The 16586-nt window shown below is 30.4% G+C and overlaps 1 protein-coding gene across 10 annotated transcripts in view; it reads left to right on the top strand.

Annotated features, from left to right (window-relative positions):
• Window positions 1–16586, top strand: part of CCSER1 (coiled-coil serine rich protein 1) — a 1483327-nt gene that overhangs the window by 761664 nt on the left and 705077 nt on the right. For 9 of the 10 annotated variants that reach the window (XM_058295427.2, XM_058295480.1, XM_058295424.2 and 6 more), the window contains one exon: window positions 485–562. In XM_058295427.2, the coding sequence (XP_058151410.1) occupies window positions 485–562 (78 nt within the window). Of the gene's footprint in view, window positions 1–484; window positions 563–12825; window positions 13930–16586 lie in introns of those variants that run through there. The other variant, XM_012523633.3, reaches the window with a different exon arrangement.

Genomic DNA, 16586 nt, shown 5'->3' with positions numbered 1-16586 from the left:
CATTGGGTTCACACCCACAAGAATGGATTAGGTTTAAGAATATACTGTTTTGTCTGGGGTACATACAGCTTCAAAACATCACAAAAACAAACTAAATGAAGTCCACTGAGTTGTATTATTTATTGAAAACACTTCAGATTTTAAATATGAATTCTATGAAACTAGATCAGTAAAATCATATCAGTTTAGGTACCAAAAGCCAGCATAATAGAAAACACAGCCCTGTATTTAAGCAAAGCAAACTCTTTAGCCTTCAATAGTGGCTCCAACCAAGAGTCTTGTATACTAGAAGAAAAGATACCAAAGATAGGGTAATGGTGACCTGACATTAAAGCTCTGCACAAATCAGTGGATTTGTAAAATGCCAACAGAACAAGATGTGCACATAGAGATCACGAATTGTGCATTAATCAGATTCTAATAAGTGGTGATTTTTAGTGTAGAAACATGTGACTCACAAACAGTGTACTTTTTTTTTTTGCAGGAAAAATTTCAGCATTTACAGAAGGCTTTCGCTACAAGAGTAGATAAATCTACACAGACTGAACTTCTAGGCTATGATGTAAGTAGCTATATAAAACTATTTTTATCTTCTTTATTGGTATTCACACCTCCACAGCTTATTTACCTCTGTTGCTGCTGTGTCCATGCATTGATTTAATAGGATTTAGTGGCACACCATTCATTTTGCTCTTAAACAATCCCCAAATACCTTCTGGAATGAAAAAAGATAATTGGAGTCACCAACTAGCATACCAATGTCTTATTAATTTTTTTAACCAATATCTTTAATATCATTTTGAATTAGTGAATTTCATGTGGAGGATAGGGATACTTTGACACTATTTTTTAAGAAAGAACGAAATTATTTATTAACAGTTTAGTAATAGAGTTTGCAATCTCTAAGGTCCAAGCACATCATTCTACATTCCAGAACGTAAAACAAAATACAACTCTGCAGAGAAATTTACGGTAATATTTTAGCTCTTGAGCTTCAGTGCAAGGTGTAGAAAGTAATTTAATTGAAAGTTAACATTTTTTCTTATTGTGAAATACTTGTTGAACTGTCAAAATAGGATGGTAAAACATATTTTATACAAGATTGCTTCTGGTAACATTGGACGAATTTTGGATAACTGATTCAAGTACCTATCATTTTTTTAAACTCAGCTATTTAATTTGCATTTTGCTTAAGTTCGTGATTTTAACCTGCCTTTTGAAGTAAAAAATAAACTTCTATATCTTGTTTCTAATATTTGTAAGAAGCCTCTCTTCTATTTAAAACATTTATTAATATTATTTTTGGCACTTCAATGACAAGTAGAAATAGAGATAAGTTGGTTTTTGAAGGCATATGATGATAGAATACATGCTTGTCTACAGGTTTTCATTGTATTAGAGGACATAAAAGTGTTTGTTACTTTTTGTTATCTTGCAATCTATATTAACAAATTTAATATAAAACTACTTGTCTCAACCGGGAAATGAATAAAAGTTTTCAATTTGAATACAAATTGTTTTCAGATGTTTATATAATATTTTATTTTTTTATTTAAAAAGTATTAAAAGTACTCTTTTCTTTTGAATTTTATCTGTTGCATTCTTTATAATATATGTTTATTCTGGTTATTTAATTATTCTTTATAGCAATCTCATTATTACAAGACTTCTTGAACACTAGTGCTATATTCGATTGATGATGATGATCCTTATTTTAAAAATTGTGTAAAATTCAAAGAAGGCTTGGCACTTATGTATCAATATTTATCTCTTTTGAGAGCCATGTTTAAAAACTTTTCAGTACATAATATTTGTATATCAGTCCCTATAATATTAATCCAATAAGTATAATCTGCAAGCCAGCGTGTTTTCCTAAAAGAATAATAAAGTCATAATTTCTACTAGGTCTTATTTCAATATAACAAAATCATAAAAACGAGGAGCTAGAAATTAACTTAGAATCTACCTACTTCAAAGCTCTCAATTTTCAAATAAGTAACTTGAATTCCAGAAATGTAAAGTCAATGTTTACCATACAATATTTATGGAAGTCTAGTTTTTTTAATAAAAAGTACTATGCCTTTAAAATAGGGAAAAAGAAAAACAAAGGAACATTTGGAATCAGATATTCCATTTTACTCATTTTAAGGAAATGATGTTTGGAAAACTGATTTTTGGATTTCAAAATAACTGAAGATAAATTTAAAATATAAGAGGTCTGTAGTGTTATCAGTGATTGTTTGTGAATGTGAGCTATTTAGGAATGAATTGGACCTGTTAGAAGAAAACTATTGTCCCAACACTATACCTATTAGCTACCTTTTATGCCTTTGCCTCTCTGTGACCCACAGTTTTCTTGTTTCTGCAAACTTTCTTATATCAGTGCTATTTAGCTCTCTACAAACATAAAAAAAGTAAAAATAGCTATGAACATAATTAAAGCATCTGAAATTTTCATTGTTTCTAACTTGTCATATCTCTTGGTAATGACTTATATGCTTATCTGATTGAACTAAGTTTAACGAATTATAATTTCGTGGAAGTACTTACGACTTCTGTTATGTATGTTCCAGTTATGATTTGAAAAGTTGTTAACATAGAATAATCATCTATTCTAAAGATTTTATGTTTCACCATTCCTGGTGATATATTCCAGGGTAAAGCAGTCAGAATCAGCAAATTAATTACCAAAGATATGTCTATAGAACCTAATGCAAGTAATAGGTGTACCTGTAGTAATAAACTGTAAATAACAAACCTCAATAAATAAACTGCCGTAATAAAATTTTGTATGGGAGAAAGTGGAGAGGGAAATATTTTAAGTAAACAAATTAGAATAAGTAAAATACTTTTGTGTGATGAACTGTGCACATAATTGGAAACAGATGATCCATTAATAATACAATTTCTTCCATGCCAATGAAATATTTTCTATACTTGAAAATATTTATTCACAAATAATTTTCACATCATCACATGAAATAAAAATTATTATTCTTTGACATTATACTTTACCCACATTTTCCTCATGTTTTGCATGATTTTAATTTATCACAGATATGGGGTATGTGTGAATATATATATATTTATTAGACACATTTTAGCAATACTGTTTGCTAGAAAAAAATAATGGAAGCTCTTGTAGAAATTTTACTTTTAATATCTTCACATGTACATTATAGATAGTTTTATACTCTTACGTTCTTCCTAAAGCTGTCAAAATTAGCCACAAATTAATTTTTACAAATATCATTTCAGTGGTTTGAATGTCAGAGCATATGAGACTACAAGTCACCATTAATATAACTTCCTTAGGAAGATAGCCATTGCCACACATTCTCTTAGATAGGAAATGGAATCCCCAGAAGGTATTAATTATAATGAATGATATATATTGAAAGAACTTTCCAAAAATCCACTACAGTGAATAAGTTCAAAGATTTGTACAATAAACTACTTCTATCTTGCAACTGATTTGCCAGGAGACTTGAAACTAATGTTAGTATACAATGTTCTCTGATTTTTAATGCACATGGCAAGTATTATTTTAAAATAAATTCAGAGTGCCTATAAACAGAATAGTTCTTGTGATGAAGGAGATTGTTAGATAAATGATGACTGTGTCTTAAATAATCAATGCCAATTTAACCTCTCTCACCTTCCTCTGTTTGCACAGACAGTTTATTGAAAGATCAAAGAAAAATTTCTTAGGTGTCACTTGTGTTATTAAAGCAAGATAGAAGACGAATAGATGTAGTCAAGTACCAATGTTGATGATTATAAGATTGTGCTAAGAGGTAGGGAAGATTCTTCTGATTACATCAACTATATAAATAGATACTTCAACATAAGGCATAGACTACCTATAAATATTTTATAGATTGAACTACTGCAAATAACATTGTGATTAAAATATTTGAGAATGAACAGTCAAAATGCTGCAGTGAAGATCTTATAAATCCTGGTAGTGAGAAAATTCAGGTACTTGTATTAATTTGACATCTTTATGGGTAGCTTTTTTTTTTTAACTTCCATCTGGTGTTCTGCAGAACATTGCCTTTTCAAATATGACAGATTAACTTTAAGAATAAATTTTCCTTTACATTGGTGCCTGAATGTGACTCAGAGCAGTCACAGTGCTTCTAAATTATAAATAAAATCACGAAAGTTTTAAGTAAAGTTTTCTTTATTTGATTAGCATATGTTTACACTTACATGTTACATGTTATCATATGCTTACACTTACATGTGATACATTGAACTTGTTTTGATCATATTTTTAAGAATTTTTAAGTTATCAAGGATTTCATCAAATATTAAAATCATTGTTGTTCTAAATATAATTAGTGGTTTTCATTTGACTATTTAAAATTAATTGAGACATCACATATATTTTGTCTTAGTCACCTATGAATAAACCTTAAATATGTTTTGTAATGTATACCCAAACCATAGTGTGTTTTTCAAATATCATATTTTCCAAATGATGGATATATTTCATAAGTGCAGTTTTCTATTTCTATTTCAGGAAAATAATTTTGTTTGTTGTATTTATGAAAAATATTTATGAAAATATTATTTGTTGTATTTTGAAAAACATATAAATGCAATTATTAGTATATATGTACTTCACCTTTGGTATCTTTCTTAGGCTTAATTTTGAAGGTGCTCCTGGGCAGTTAGTAATGTATACAGGGAATTCTAAGAAACCAAATAGTTATCATGTGATGGATAAGAATGATTAGTTTTCACTGCAATTGGTTTTTTTTAAGATTTATTATTTATTTATTTATTTCTCTCCCCTCCCCCCAGTTGTCTGCTCTCTGTGTCCATTCGCTGTGTGTCCTTCTGTGACCCCTTCTATCCTTATCAGCGGCACCAGGAATCTGTGTTTCTTTTTGTTGCGTCTTCTTGCTGTGTCAGCTCTCTTTGTGTGCAGAGTTGCCATTCCTGGGCAGGCTGCACTTTTCTTTCGCGCTGGGTGGCTCTCCTTATGGGGCGCACTCCTTGCGCATGGGGCTCCCCTACACGGGGGACACCCCTGCGTAGCAGGGCACTACTTGCGCGCATGAGCACTGCTCATGGGCCAGTTCCACACGAGTCAAGGAGGCCCGGGGTTTGAACCGTGGACCTCCCATGTGGTAGGTGGATGCCCTAACCACTGGCCAAGTCCGCTTCCCTCAATGGGCTTTTTGAAAACCCTTTGAGGAGCTCTGATTCAGTAAGAACAAATTTCTAATTGCTTTATCTTTGGGACCTAGATAAAAGTAGTTGGCATCCTTTGGGGACTATGAAAAAATGCATTGTGTATCACTAAAGCCTGTAATCAGGCGCACTGCATCAAGAGGCCCATGCTAGGGAGACACAGATCACCTGAGGGAGCAGCAGAGCAGGCTCCCATGCTATGTATACTTGGCGTAAGTGGAGAAGATAGCTGGGTAGAATCAAACACTTTATGTAAATTATATTTGCATTTCCTCTTTCTTCTTTTTCTTATCCCCCACTCTACTTCACCACCCCATACCCTTCTTCTGTCAGAGCAGAAATGGTAGAATTTATAGATTTTAAACATATAATTAGACCTCTTTGTATATGAGCCCACCCATTTTATCAGACAAATTATGCCAGCAAAAGTAAACAAATAAACACTCAATAATTACTTGTTGAAAAAAATAACTGAATAAATAAAAGATTTCAATGTAGGTTTTATAATCCTTTAAATCTGTAACATAGAAGTATTCATTATTTTACTTTATTCACGGAAAAACAGAACTGCATATTGCTGTCCTACATTAGTTTTCTATATTATTTTTTAAATAACCAGAAAATATTTTGAAATGACTACTTTATGCCTTTTAGAAAGAAGCATTAAATGCAAATCAACATAGGAACTACTTTTTTGCTGAACAGTGATTTTAAAACCTAAGTGCCAGCACTCATTTGTCCTCAAAGCATTGTATTAAATGTTCTTTCTAAAATCCTGAATGTTTTTCTGGAAACCAGATCTTTCCTGAAATGTCTCAAAATTCAATTATGACTACATAGAATTCATAGAATTCATATTGGTTAACTGACCAGTAATCCTTTTGATAGGAGAATTTGTGGATGTGATCTCAATGGGAAGAATAACAAGACTAGGTGTGAACTGTGAAAGCTCATAATTTTCAAACTATGCATTAAAATAAAATACCATGCAAAAATTAAAAACTTATTATGTATTTTAAACTAGTAATGTTTGCAGGAAAATATGTTTATTTGGTGAAGGTGTTGATAGAAGAGAGAAAAGTAGATATTTATTGAAAGGAAAATTCCCCCAATCCACTTCTAATGCTAACTCTTAGATTACCTTCTCCATAGGTAATTTAAACTTACTTCCAAAATTTCAAATTCTTTTTTCCATATAGTTTTAGAAGTCTTGTAAGGGATGTAGCATGCTAAGTGGTACTTCATGAAAGGGAGTCTCTTCTGAAGAAATGTTTAGCACCCTTTGGAAGAAAAGACAAATTATAGACTAAAAGGCATCTCTCAGTGATTGTGATGTATTTTGAGACGGCAGCTAATCATTATAATTTGTTTGAAGCTCTCATCTTTGCTTAGGTACTTGTTCAAAGAAAAATGTGTTAATTTAGCCTGTATTAATTAATGTCTATGGAAATTGTTACTTTCTCTCAATACGACCTACAATCAGAAAAGATCTGCAAAAGCAAATTTATCCTTGGGTTTCATATATACACGCACAAACAATCTGTTAGTTATGAGTATATTATGCATGCCATAGGTAAGGAAAAAACCCTACTTTTATTTTTATGTTTTTTTAATTGTATAAGTTAGGATTACTTGCAAATCTATTAAATTTTGCACGTATAAATTAAGAATTAAAGAAAAATATTTTAAAGTAAAAGACATGGCTTAAATTGTGATTTGATTTTTTAAGAGGATTAAAATGAATTTATATAACTATTAGGTAGGCATATTTGTGGTCCAACATTATGATACTTGGTATAAATTAATAATAAAAAATCGATTTCTTTTGAAGGTAATAGGCAAATTGGCTTCCTAGAAATATTAATTTCTCAATACACATAAATCATAAAACTATATATTCTACATAGAAAGGATAATAATTTTGGCTATAACATGACTACTATAGTATTTTAATTCCTCACTACATTAGCTCATGACTTTTCAATTTTTGTCAGTCAAATCTTTATTAGGCTACTAGACTTAATTAGATACTTCAATTTTTCTTTTAATTTTCTTATGAGATCTGCTAGTCTCTTTGAGAATATTTGCCCTTGAATTAGAAGCACACATAGAAGATGATATCTGTCATGTGCTTTGGCCCTTATAACAATCTTTCTCCATCAAAATGTATCTCAGCCACTTAACTCACACTTTGTGACTTTAGAATGCCTCATTTATATATTCTGGCAGTGAAGAACTGTTTTTGTTTTTTTTCAGGGGGGAGAGGCAGAAGACATTAAAATGTTTGGATTAGTAGTGTTTCAGAATAAAGATGTAAAGTGATTTTATAACTTATAAATAGCCACAGATAGCTAAAGGAGAAAGAAAATGCTTCCACAAATGTTTGCTTCATACCAGGCAAAGGAGTTGGAATTTTCAGTATATGAAAATATTATGTTAGAGATTTTTCTTAAACAGAGCCGCATGTAGCATTAACCTTATGCTCCATAATGTAAGAATACCAGGAAATTAGACTTTTACGCGATGTCATGTTGTTAAGATGGTAATTAGAATTTTAAATTTATAAAGCTGAGTTACTACAGAGAAAATTTGTACTAAAAAGATTGTAATTTGCAATTCAGAGTACTTAAGGGGTCAAAGTTCTATCCATATCAGAAGTACCAAAGATTTCTTGTTATTTTATGATTTTCATGCTTATAAATGGATCTATAGATGTGGATTTAAACTATCTAGTCTAATATAAAATAGTTTTTAGAGAGAAAAATACACTAAAAATGTTCACCATTTTGATACACTGGAAAATCATCACTTAAAAATTGATAAATTGTGCATTTCCAAACCTAAGAAAGAAATAATGTAGAATTGCAAATATAGTATTTTTAAGTTTTTTTTGCATTTATCTAACACTTAATGTTGTTCCAAAAATGGTACTTCAGAGTCTTTTTTAATTTATGGGAAAATTTCTACAGACTTTGAATCAGAAATGATTAACTTTTCTCTGAAGAAGTATCAGTAATATGGTTCACTTTTGTGACTTAAGAAATACTGATATTAAAAACAGGGTAAAAGTCATAAAAATATGCAAAAATTACTTCCTGTATATCTATACATATGTATTATTTTCTACTCTTTTAAAGTTTTTTCTCTACCTCATATTAAAATAAACATATAAATGATGACTCATTATCTATAAATGTATGTATATAAACATATTTACATGTATGTGTATTTTTGACATTTCAAATACAATGGATATGATTTTACTACATTATTAATAATTACACTTTGTCCTTATCATTTAAATACCTGAACAACATTTGACTGTGTGATCATTTTGAATATTTTCTATCCTTCTTTTTATTCATTCCTATTAAATAAAGAACAGCACTGTCACATGGTACATACCTTATAGAGGGGTTTTGAAAAATAGAACACAACTATATGTGATTTTATCCTATACCCAGCAATACCTCCCCTAGGAATATATCTTGAAAATATAAACCATATATTCAAAATAACATCTCTAGAAGGTTTTCCTTTATGGCATTACTTGTAATAACTAAAGATAGAAAACGACCCTAATGTCCATCAATAAGGGCTTGTTTGAATATGGTTCATTTACAAAATGGAGTCCATACAGCTCCCTGCTGCTGCCAAAAAAAAAAATTAATTTTAATGTTCAGATATGGAGTAGCAAGAATATATTGATATTCAAAAGTAACAAGTCACGAAACATTTATGTAGTATGTAGTTTATGTAAGATTATTTATATTCATATATCAGAAAAGAAATAAACCTGAAAATAATAAAAATGTTTACCTGTAAGGCGAGTGACAAGAGCAGTATATACTAGTGTTGAACAGATGAGTATAAAAGTCATATTCTCTGAGTATATTGTTTTTATGGAAAAAAGAAAACTATAAAATTAAAAATCATTTGAAATAAGTTTAACTCTACATCAACTTGGTAACATAACTACAGAGAAAACCAAATTTTTAAAAGTGATTCATAATCCATTTCTCTAGCAGTACATTCTTAGTGAGCTATAGTCTAAGGACAGAAATAACTTCAAAGAAGTTAAACTTCAAAGAAGTAAAACTTTCAGAAGTAAAAGTATAATTTTGAAGCTATATATATTATGTGATTCAACAAATAATTCTAATATTACTAGTATTCAGGATTTTTCAGGATATGAGAAAAAATATAACTATTTTATATAATAGAAGTTGGGGGAAATCCTGTAATATTATAGTCAAATTGAAAATATTAAAATTAACTCATAATTTATCAATTTAAAGAATATTTCCTAGCTTTTCCCACTAAAAGATACTAAAGCAATGGTGAATGGATAAGTAAAAACAGTACCATAAGGCAACAATCAGAAATTCAAAATGTGATTCTCTGTAAGACAACTGACAAGGTGTCCTCAAAAAGAAAAAAGAAAATGCCATTATAATATTGGGAGGCTGTAGTTGGTTATAAAGACTAAAGAGACATATGACAAATGTATTAAGAGAGAAAGAAAAGGATGGAGAGAGAGACAAGGAGTCAGAAAGAGAGAGAGGGAGAGACAGAAAGTTTAAAAACCACTGTGGCAATCCAAGGGACAACTACGCAGATGCTCATGGTACAGTCTTTCTCTTTTCACTCTACATCTAGAAATGTTCACAGTAAAGGGAAAGTTTCCCCAATTAAGAAGTTGAAAGTGAAACGCTTTAAATGGTATCACCTTCAGATGTGATTCCTGGTCTCGGACTACATCTTGTATCAGACTGTACAGCAGAAAAATGTGTTTGAGGGACATTTGAGAAAAGCTGGAGAAGGATTGCAATTAGACAGAAAAAAAATGTATTGACATGGAAAGTTAGAAGTCATTAACTTAAATAAAACAGCATCAAGTACAGTAACTTAAAAACAATGTACTGTATGATCTTATTTTGGTAACAAAAATGCTTATGTAAAAATAAATACACTAAGGTATATAGTGATCATCTCTTGGTTGGCAGAAAAAGGACATTTTATTTCTTTATTGCTTACCTCTTTTTTCTTATGTTTCAAATGAAAATCTGTGCCTTTTAAATAATTAAATGTAATTTTAATGCCAACACATCCCAACATTGCTATAATGACTATGGAATTATGTTTGTACAATGAATTAATTTCTTTCAAGGGCTACTTCCATACAAAATAAAATACCTTGGAAAATTTTAAGGAAATAAAGTATTTATTAAGACAATTTTTTCCTAAAATATTGTTATTAAAATAATTAAATACTGGAGTTCTTGTTTTCTAATTTGCCAATATGTTTAATATATTATACTTTAAAGCCCAAGAAGATTCATCTATTTTGTAACAGATTTTCTTAATTTACAATATTCCCAGAATGGTTAATCATACCAAATAATACTATCTTTCAAATGGTTGTTATCACTACATGGTAGCCATGGGGAGCCATCTATTCTCATTAGTAGAGCTTTACTAGTTCCTTACGATCTTCTCTGTGTTCTACTAGCTAACAATTTCCGATATATATTGAGGCTTTTTGTCCTCTCTACATGGCAAGTACTAGAATATTATATATTTTTGTGGTGAGAGAAATGTTTGTACCGTTCATTTTAGTGACATTTGTGTCTCTGAACTTACCGAACTGATTATTATATTCTCCTCTTCATTTTAGTAACTTTCTTTTTAGAATCTTAAAAGGTTGGCTGAGTTAGAGATTTCATTAAGTATATTAATATTGGGAGCCTTAGAACACATTTTGCCCTTTCATGATCATTTAACTAACATTTGTTGATTGGGCAGTTAATACCAGGCACCTTTTTAAGTGTTCATCTTAATGACTCTGTAGACTACTTTTTATTTTTAAAAAAATAGACATGTTTAGTTGCAAATGCATATCTTTGTGAAATACTTAATTGTAGTCCCGTGGATCCTTTCATCACAAGGTATTCTATTCTCATTCATTTATGTAGTAAGTAATATATATATATATTTTTGAGCTGTTCCATGCACTGAGATTTTTAACAATGAACAAGAGACAGGCAGTCTTCCTGTCTTCATAAACCTTGTATCTTAATGGTTTATATTCTAGTCTATGTTCTTATATTCTAATTTAGAAGCGAGGAAAAATAAATAAGAATTTCAACAGTGATAAAGGCCGTGAAAGAAATAAGCACAAAGGTGAGATTTAGATCAAGAGGGGCTTGTGATTAGGAAAGAGTTAATCAGGGAAGACATCTCTGAGGATGTTGCATTTGAGCTGAGACCAGAGTGATGCGTCAGCTGTTAAAAGAACTAGAACAAACATGTTAACAGGGAAAATTACACTACCAAGAGCAGTCACCTCCCAATACTGCTTATTCCTTCAAGATTCTGTTACATTGGACCTTTTTCCCTACTTGCAGGTGCTCTACACCTTCTAATCTATGTAGCACCTCAGACACATCTGAAAAATTAAAAGAAAACAAAATTTTAAAAAACACAGTTTACATCCTGTTATATTTCTAATTTAAACTACATACCCACAAATTTGATGGCTCACTAAGACATATAAGATAAAATTCACATTTCTCAAATCAGTGTTCATGACTGCAAAAACTGTATCCTTTCCAAATTATGCAAGGTTAGCATGTACTGTTAACAAAAATGAACTTTATTCCACCTAAACTGTTCCAAATGAAATTGCTGTTTCTTATCTAAGTTATTTAGTTCTTGTTTTATTTTTAACCATTCTTTCTGTAATACACCACCCAATACCATATTCGTCTTATAGGGCCAAGTTCCAATCCTATTTTCTTGACTTGCAATCTGCTCTGACCACCCAAACTCTGAGTGATATCTCCTTCCACAGAACTCTAACAGCAAGTTATCAGTATTACCAATTTGTGGACATATATATATAACCTGCTATCTTGTAGTATGACTTATCTTTTCCTATATTCATTTATATCTCTCCAACTAGATTTTGCACTTCTTGAGGGCATATGCCATATTCAATACTTTTTGGATCCTATACTTGTTTTCATACATAATGGCTGCATTCCTTTAAAAAAAAAAAACAGTGAAAGATTTTAAGCTATTTTTATCTCCTATTTCTTTAAAATGCAGTAAAATTTAAATAATAAAGAAATAAAAATAATTAGTGCAGATTGACAAAATTCTGTTGGAGCTTTCTGTTTAGGACCATGGGATAGTGACTACGGTTTCCAATTTCCAAAAGTAACAGGAGAGCCATGGAATACTTTTGAATCATTTAATTACTTAATTTTCTTGCATTTTTTTTAAACTTGAGGAATACATAAAGGAAAAATAGTTGCATAAAACTGTTATTTTGTGATCTTATAAACCCAAAGAAATAATAGAATTTTGCCACCTAATTTTTCCTCTTGCATTTTTTGCTTGGTAGTGTACTATATTTAATTGGTTTTCGTGAGCCTATAAACCTTATTAATATAAACATTTTCAGTAATAAATTTAATAGTTTTAACTATAAAATCATAATCACAAGTTTTATGTTCTTTTTTATCTGTGTTTAAATATTTTAAATCTTCATATTGAGTAAAGTTTCATTTTATTTATTTGATGTCATTCATTTATTTTTTTTCTCTTCTTTTCAAGGCCCTGTGGAATCCTACATGCACTGAAGGTTTATTTAAGCGTGTACATATTTCAACCTAGGTTAAACTATTATTTGACAATGAAAAAGCATCACTAATCTATGACATGATAAATATTGAATAAAATCAATTTTCCATCATTCTGTATTTCTTTCAGAATTATGTAATACAGAAATGTTTCCATTCCAAATATTTCTTAATGACTTTTTGCCTTTGTACTCATTGCATAAAATATTTATGAATGACAATGTAACTATCATATTCCTAATTTATTTTTACAGTAATTTTAAAACAAAAAATACTTTTATTTAAATTTATCTCTATACACTGATATTCTAAAATGTAATATTCCACTTGGCGGTATATATTTTTTGTTCAACTTTCTCATCCATATCATTTGTCTCTCTGTTATAGTCTTCATGAATTTTACCACATTTTATGTACATTAGGTAAGTCTGACAACAATGCTTCAAGTGTTCTCCACTTCCGTAAACAATTCCTACTGAAGAATTAAATTATCTGTATTTTTTCCTTGCGTTAGAATAAAATATGTAAATAGTCTGTCTTCAGATGGAACAAATAATGAAGAATCTGTTTCTAACTACAGACACCAAAAACTAATTCTTGTCCTTTAACAACTTAACATTTATTTGATATTGACCACAATATTGAGGGAAATTTCTTGAATGTGCTATTAAAAAAAGACTGTCTCTTGGAGTTGACATGGCTCCCTGATTTCTGTTTTCCCTGTTTATTGACTTTCTATATCAATTCATTTCAATTACCAAATGGTCAGGTCAGTACAAAATAATTCTAAATATTGTAGTTTATTGTATATATGAGGGATAAAAATAAGCAGCCCAAGAAAAAGACTGTTGGGATAGGGATCAAGGTAATGAAAGAGACTTAGAGAAAAGAAGAGGAAAGCAAGTTTTACTGAGTTGTCTGTATTTTATGAATGGGCAATTAAATAATCCTATTAATAGAAATGGTGGTAACAATCAGAAACATGTTATAAAAGTTTGTAAATTTTTAAATCATTTTGTACCAAAGTAATATGAATAATCAAATATTGAGTTCTTTAAAATGTATTTATTTTCCAAAATATAGTGTATGAGTCCTTATTAACATTGCCCCCAAATATCCATTTATGGTCAAAGACCCCAAAATATTTTTTGGTTCTCTAACGGTTTTTAAGAGTTAATTTTTACCCTATTCTTATTGTTCTTTATTTAAAACTGTAAATATAGATAATGCAACACTCCATTCCCTGTAACAAAACACTACCGTGGTAAAGATTTTTCTCAACTTGCTTAGTCAATGGTATTTTTGAAAAAGAAGAAAAAATTCATTTAAGAAAATTTAATAGGATGCAAGTTTGGGGGGTGCTTTAGTTTGCCAAAAAGCTTCTGATGTCCTGGCTTTTATAAAGGTTATTTATTTGGGGTAAGAGCTTCCATTTGCAAGACTATGAAAAGTCCAACTTGAGGCACATAAGAGGTGTTTTCTCACCAAAGTCAGCTGCCACATGTTAAAGCAAAATGACAAACCATTTCTGATTGGTCTCTGCCTTTTCTGGGCTTTCTCTCTAAGGCTCAACTGCTCTACTTTCTTGCGGATTTCAGTGCAAGCTGGCATTGGGCTTGTCTCTTTCCAGGTCTCCTTTATCAGTCTCAACTCCTCTGTTGTGCTCTCTTATGAAGTTCATCTCTAAGCTATCAGGTATATAGTAGGGCTGGTCTCCTCATGAGCTGCTCCATGCACCCAGCCTCTTGGGGAACTTGTGCTTAAGTTATCCTCTCTCTCACAGTACAGCAGAGGTTCTTAACCTTTTTTGTTCCACAGACCCCTTTGCTAGTCAGGTGAAATGAATACTACTGTAATCTATTTAGTGCATACATTCATAAGTGAAGGAAATGTTAGATTTCAGTTAAAGGTCAGAGAAAATAAATATATTAAGTTGATTTTTTTCAATTCAAACTCATAGACCCCCTGAAATCTTTCCACAGATACCTTGGGGGTCCAAGGACTCTCATTAAGAATTCTTACATTACAGAATCAAAATATGCCAACTCCCTTTCTCCTCCATCTGTGTGAGTCCGTTTATATCAGACCCAGGAAAGGTGTGGGGACTCAACCTGAGTCAAATCAAAAGCCCTAAAGCACTTTTATCAAGTATCTAATTAAAGGCCCTTGGACTGAATTTAATGCAATCAAAGTGTATCACATTCAGAGGAATAGTTTACAAACATAATATTTCTATTTTTTGGATTCATAAAATCATCTCAAACTGCCCCTAGGGGGAAGTATATTAGCAGTTAGAGTATATCATAAATAAAGTCATTTTTTGCTCAAAATCAGTGTAGCAGAAACTGTCAAAACAGTATCCACCCCCCCCCCCCAATAAAAAACCACATATCTACCTCATAAGGTAAAATTTAATGGTTCACTGTCTACCACCACCATCTTTATAGGCAGGTATTTTTTACTTCAAAGAGAAATATAATCAGTTTTTCACAATGGTTATACTGTATATAATAATTAGTTATAAATGTCTATAATTTGGTCTTGCATTTTCTTATGTTAGTTTAGGTACTAACATATACTATGAACTTCAAGAATGTTTGCCTTCTTTCATCAAACATTCAACTATTAATTCAGATTAGATATTACATGGGGCAACAAACCTTAGTAAACAAATTATCTTAACTAAATCATTTAATTAACTTAAAGGTTTTGTATTGTAAAGTTTTTATAACAATTTTATACTTACTTTAATTTTAGGCAAGAAATTATATATAAACAGGGAAACATACAAATAACATATATACATATATTTAGGAATGATGTATATTGCTATTTTCGCATTTAAAATTATGATTATTTAATACATAGAAGAAAGCTTTACTTGAGGTCCTTCTCTTGTACTATGTTGTCTTCCATTTCAGGGTAATGAAGAAAAATATGAGTTCCTCTTTTCAATAGTTCTTAAGTATCAAATAAATTGGTTGTTTTATATAACTTTTTTTTCCTACTTACTACTAGGAATTGAAAGAGAAACAATGCTATTAAGTTCTGTTTTGCATAGGAAAACTACAGCATTAATGGAATACTTAATTGCTGCTAGTAAGAAGGCTTTATGATGAATCAAAAATAAAAGAGAATGATAGTAAGGATAAATAGAAAAAAATATTGACTTGAGTCCTAATATAATGTGCAAAGTACAGTATAGTTGTCAAAAATGAGAAGCTATTTGTTCTTGTGTATAAAATAAAACACAGTAAATTTGAATGCATTATATTCCCTGTTTATTTCCATACTCAGTGCAACATTTTGTCTCAATTTTCACCAGCTCATTTCTCCACTAGGGACCCCAGAACCTTGGCTGTGTTTTGTTTTATTTTTTTTTTGGAATGAATTCTATGAAGAAATCATTCATCAGGGATTTGAGAGCTAGAGACAAAATCCTTTCAATTATGTGACCTAATGAATGTCTATCTTCTCACTGAAAAAAATAAAATCAAACTGTTTTCAAATGTCCAGAGAATTTAAAATTATGTCAAGGCCAAGAGAAAGTTAAAAAATATAATAAATCTCGATAAATACACAATTTAAGATGTCTGTAACATATTATTTTTATATTTTGTATATATGTCTACATGTAAGTATGTGTGTGAAGGTTAATATATAAAAATAATGAAAGAGTCAAAGAAATATGGGATAAATGTAAAGAGTTACTAAATGTATGACAAAAGTCCTTTT

This window comes from Dasypus novemcinctus, chromosome 1 (genome assembly GCF_030445035.2).
Source record: "Dasypus novemcinctus isolate mDasNov1 chromosome 1, mDasNov1.1.hap2, whole genome shotgun sequence".
Taxonomy (NCBI): Eukaryota; Metazoa; Chordata; class Mammalia; order Cingulata; family Dasypodidae; genus Dasypus; species Dasypus novemcinctus.
This window is presented reverse-complemented; position numbering and strand designations above follow the sequence as displayed.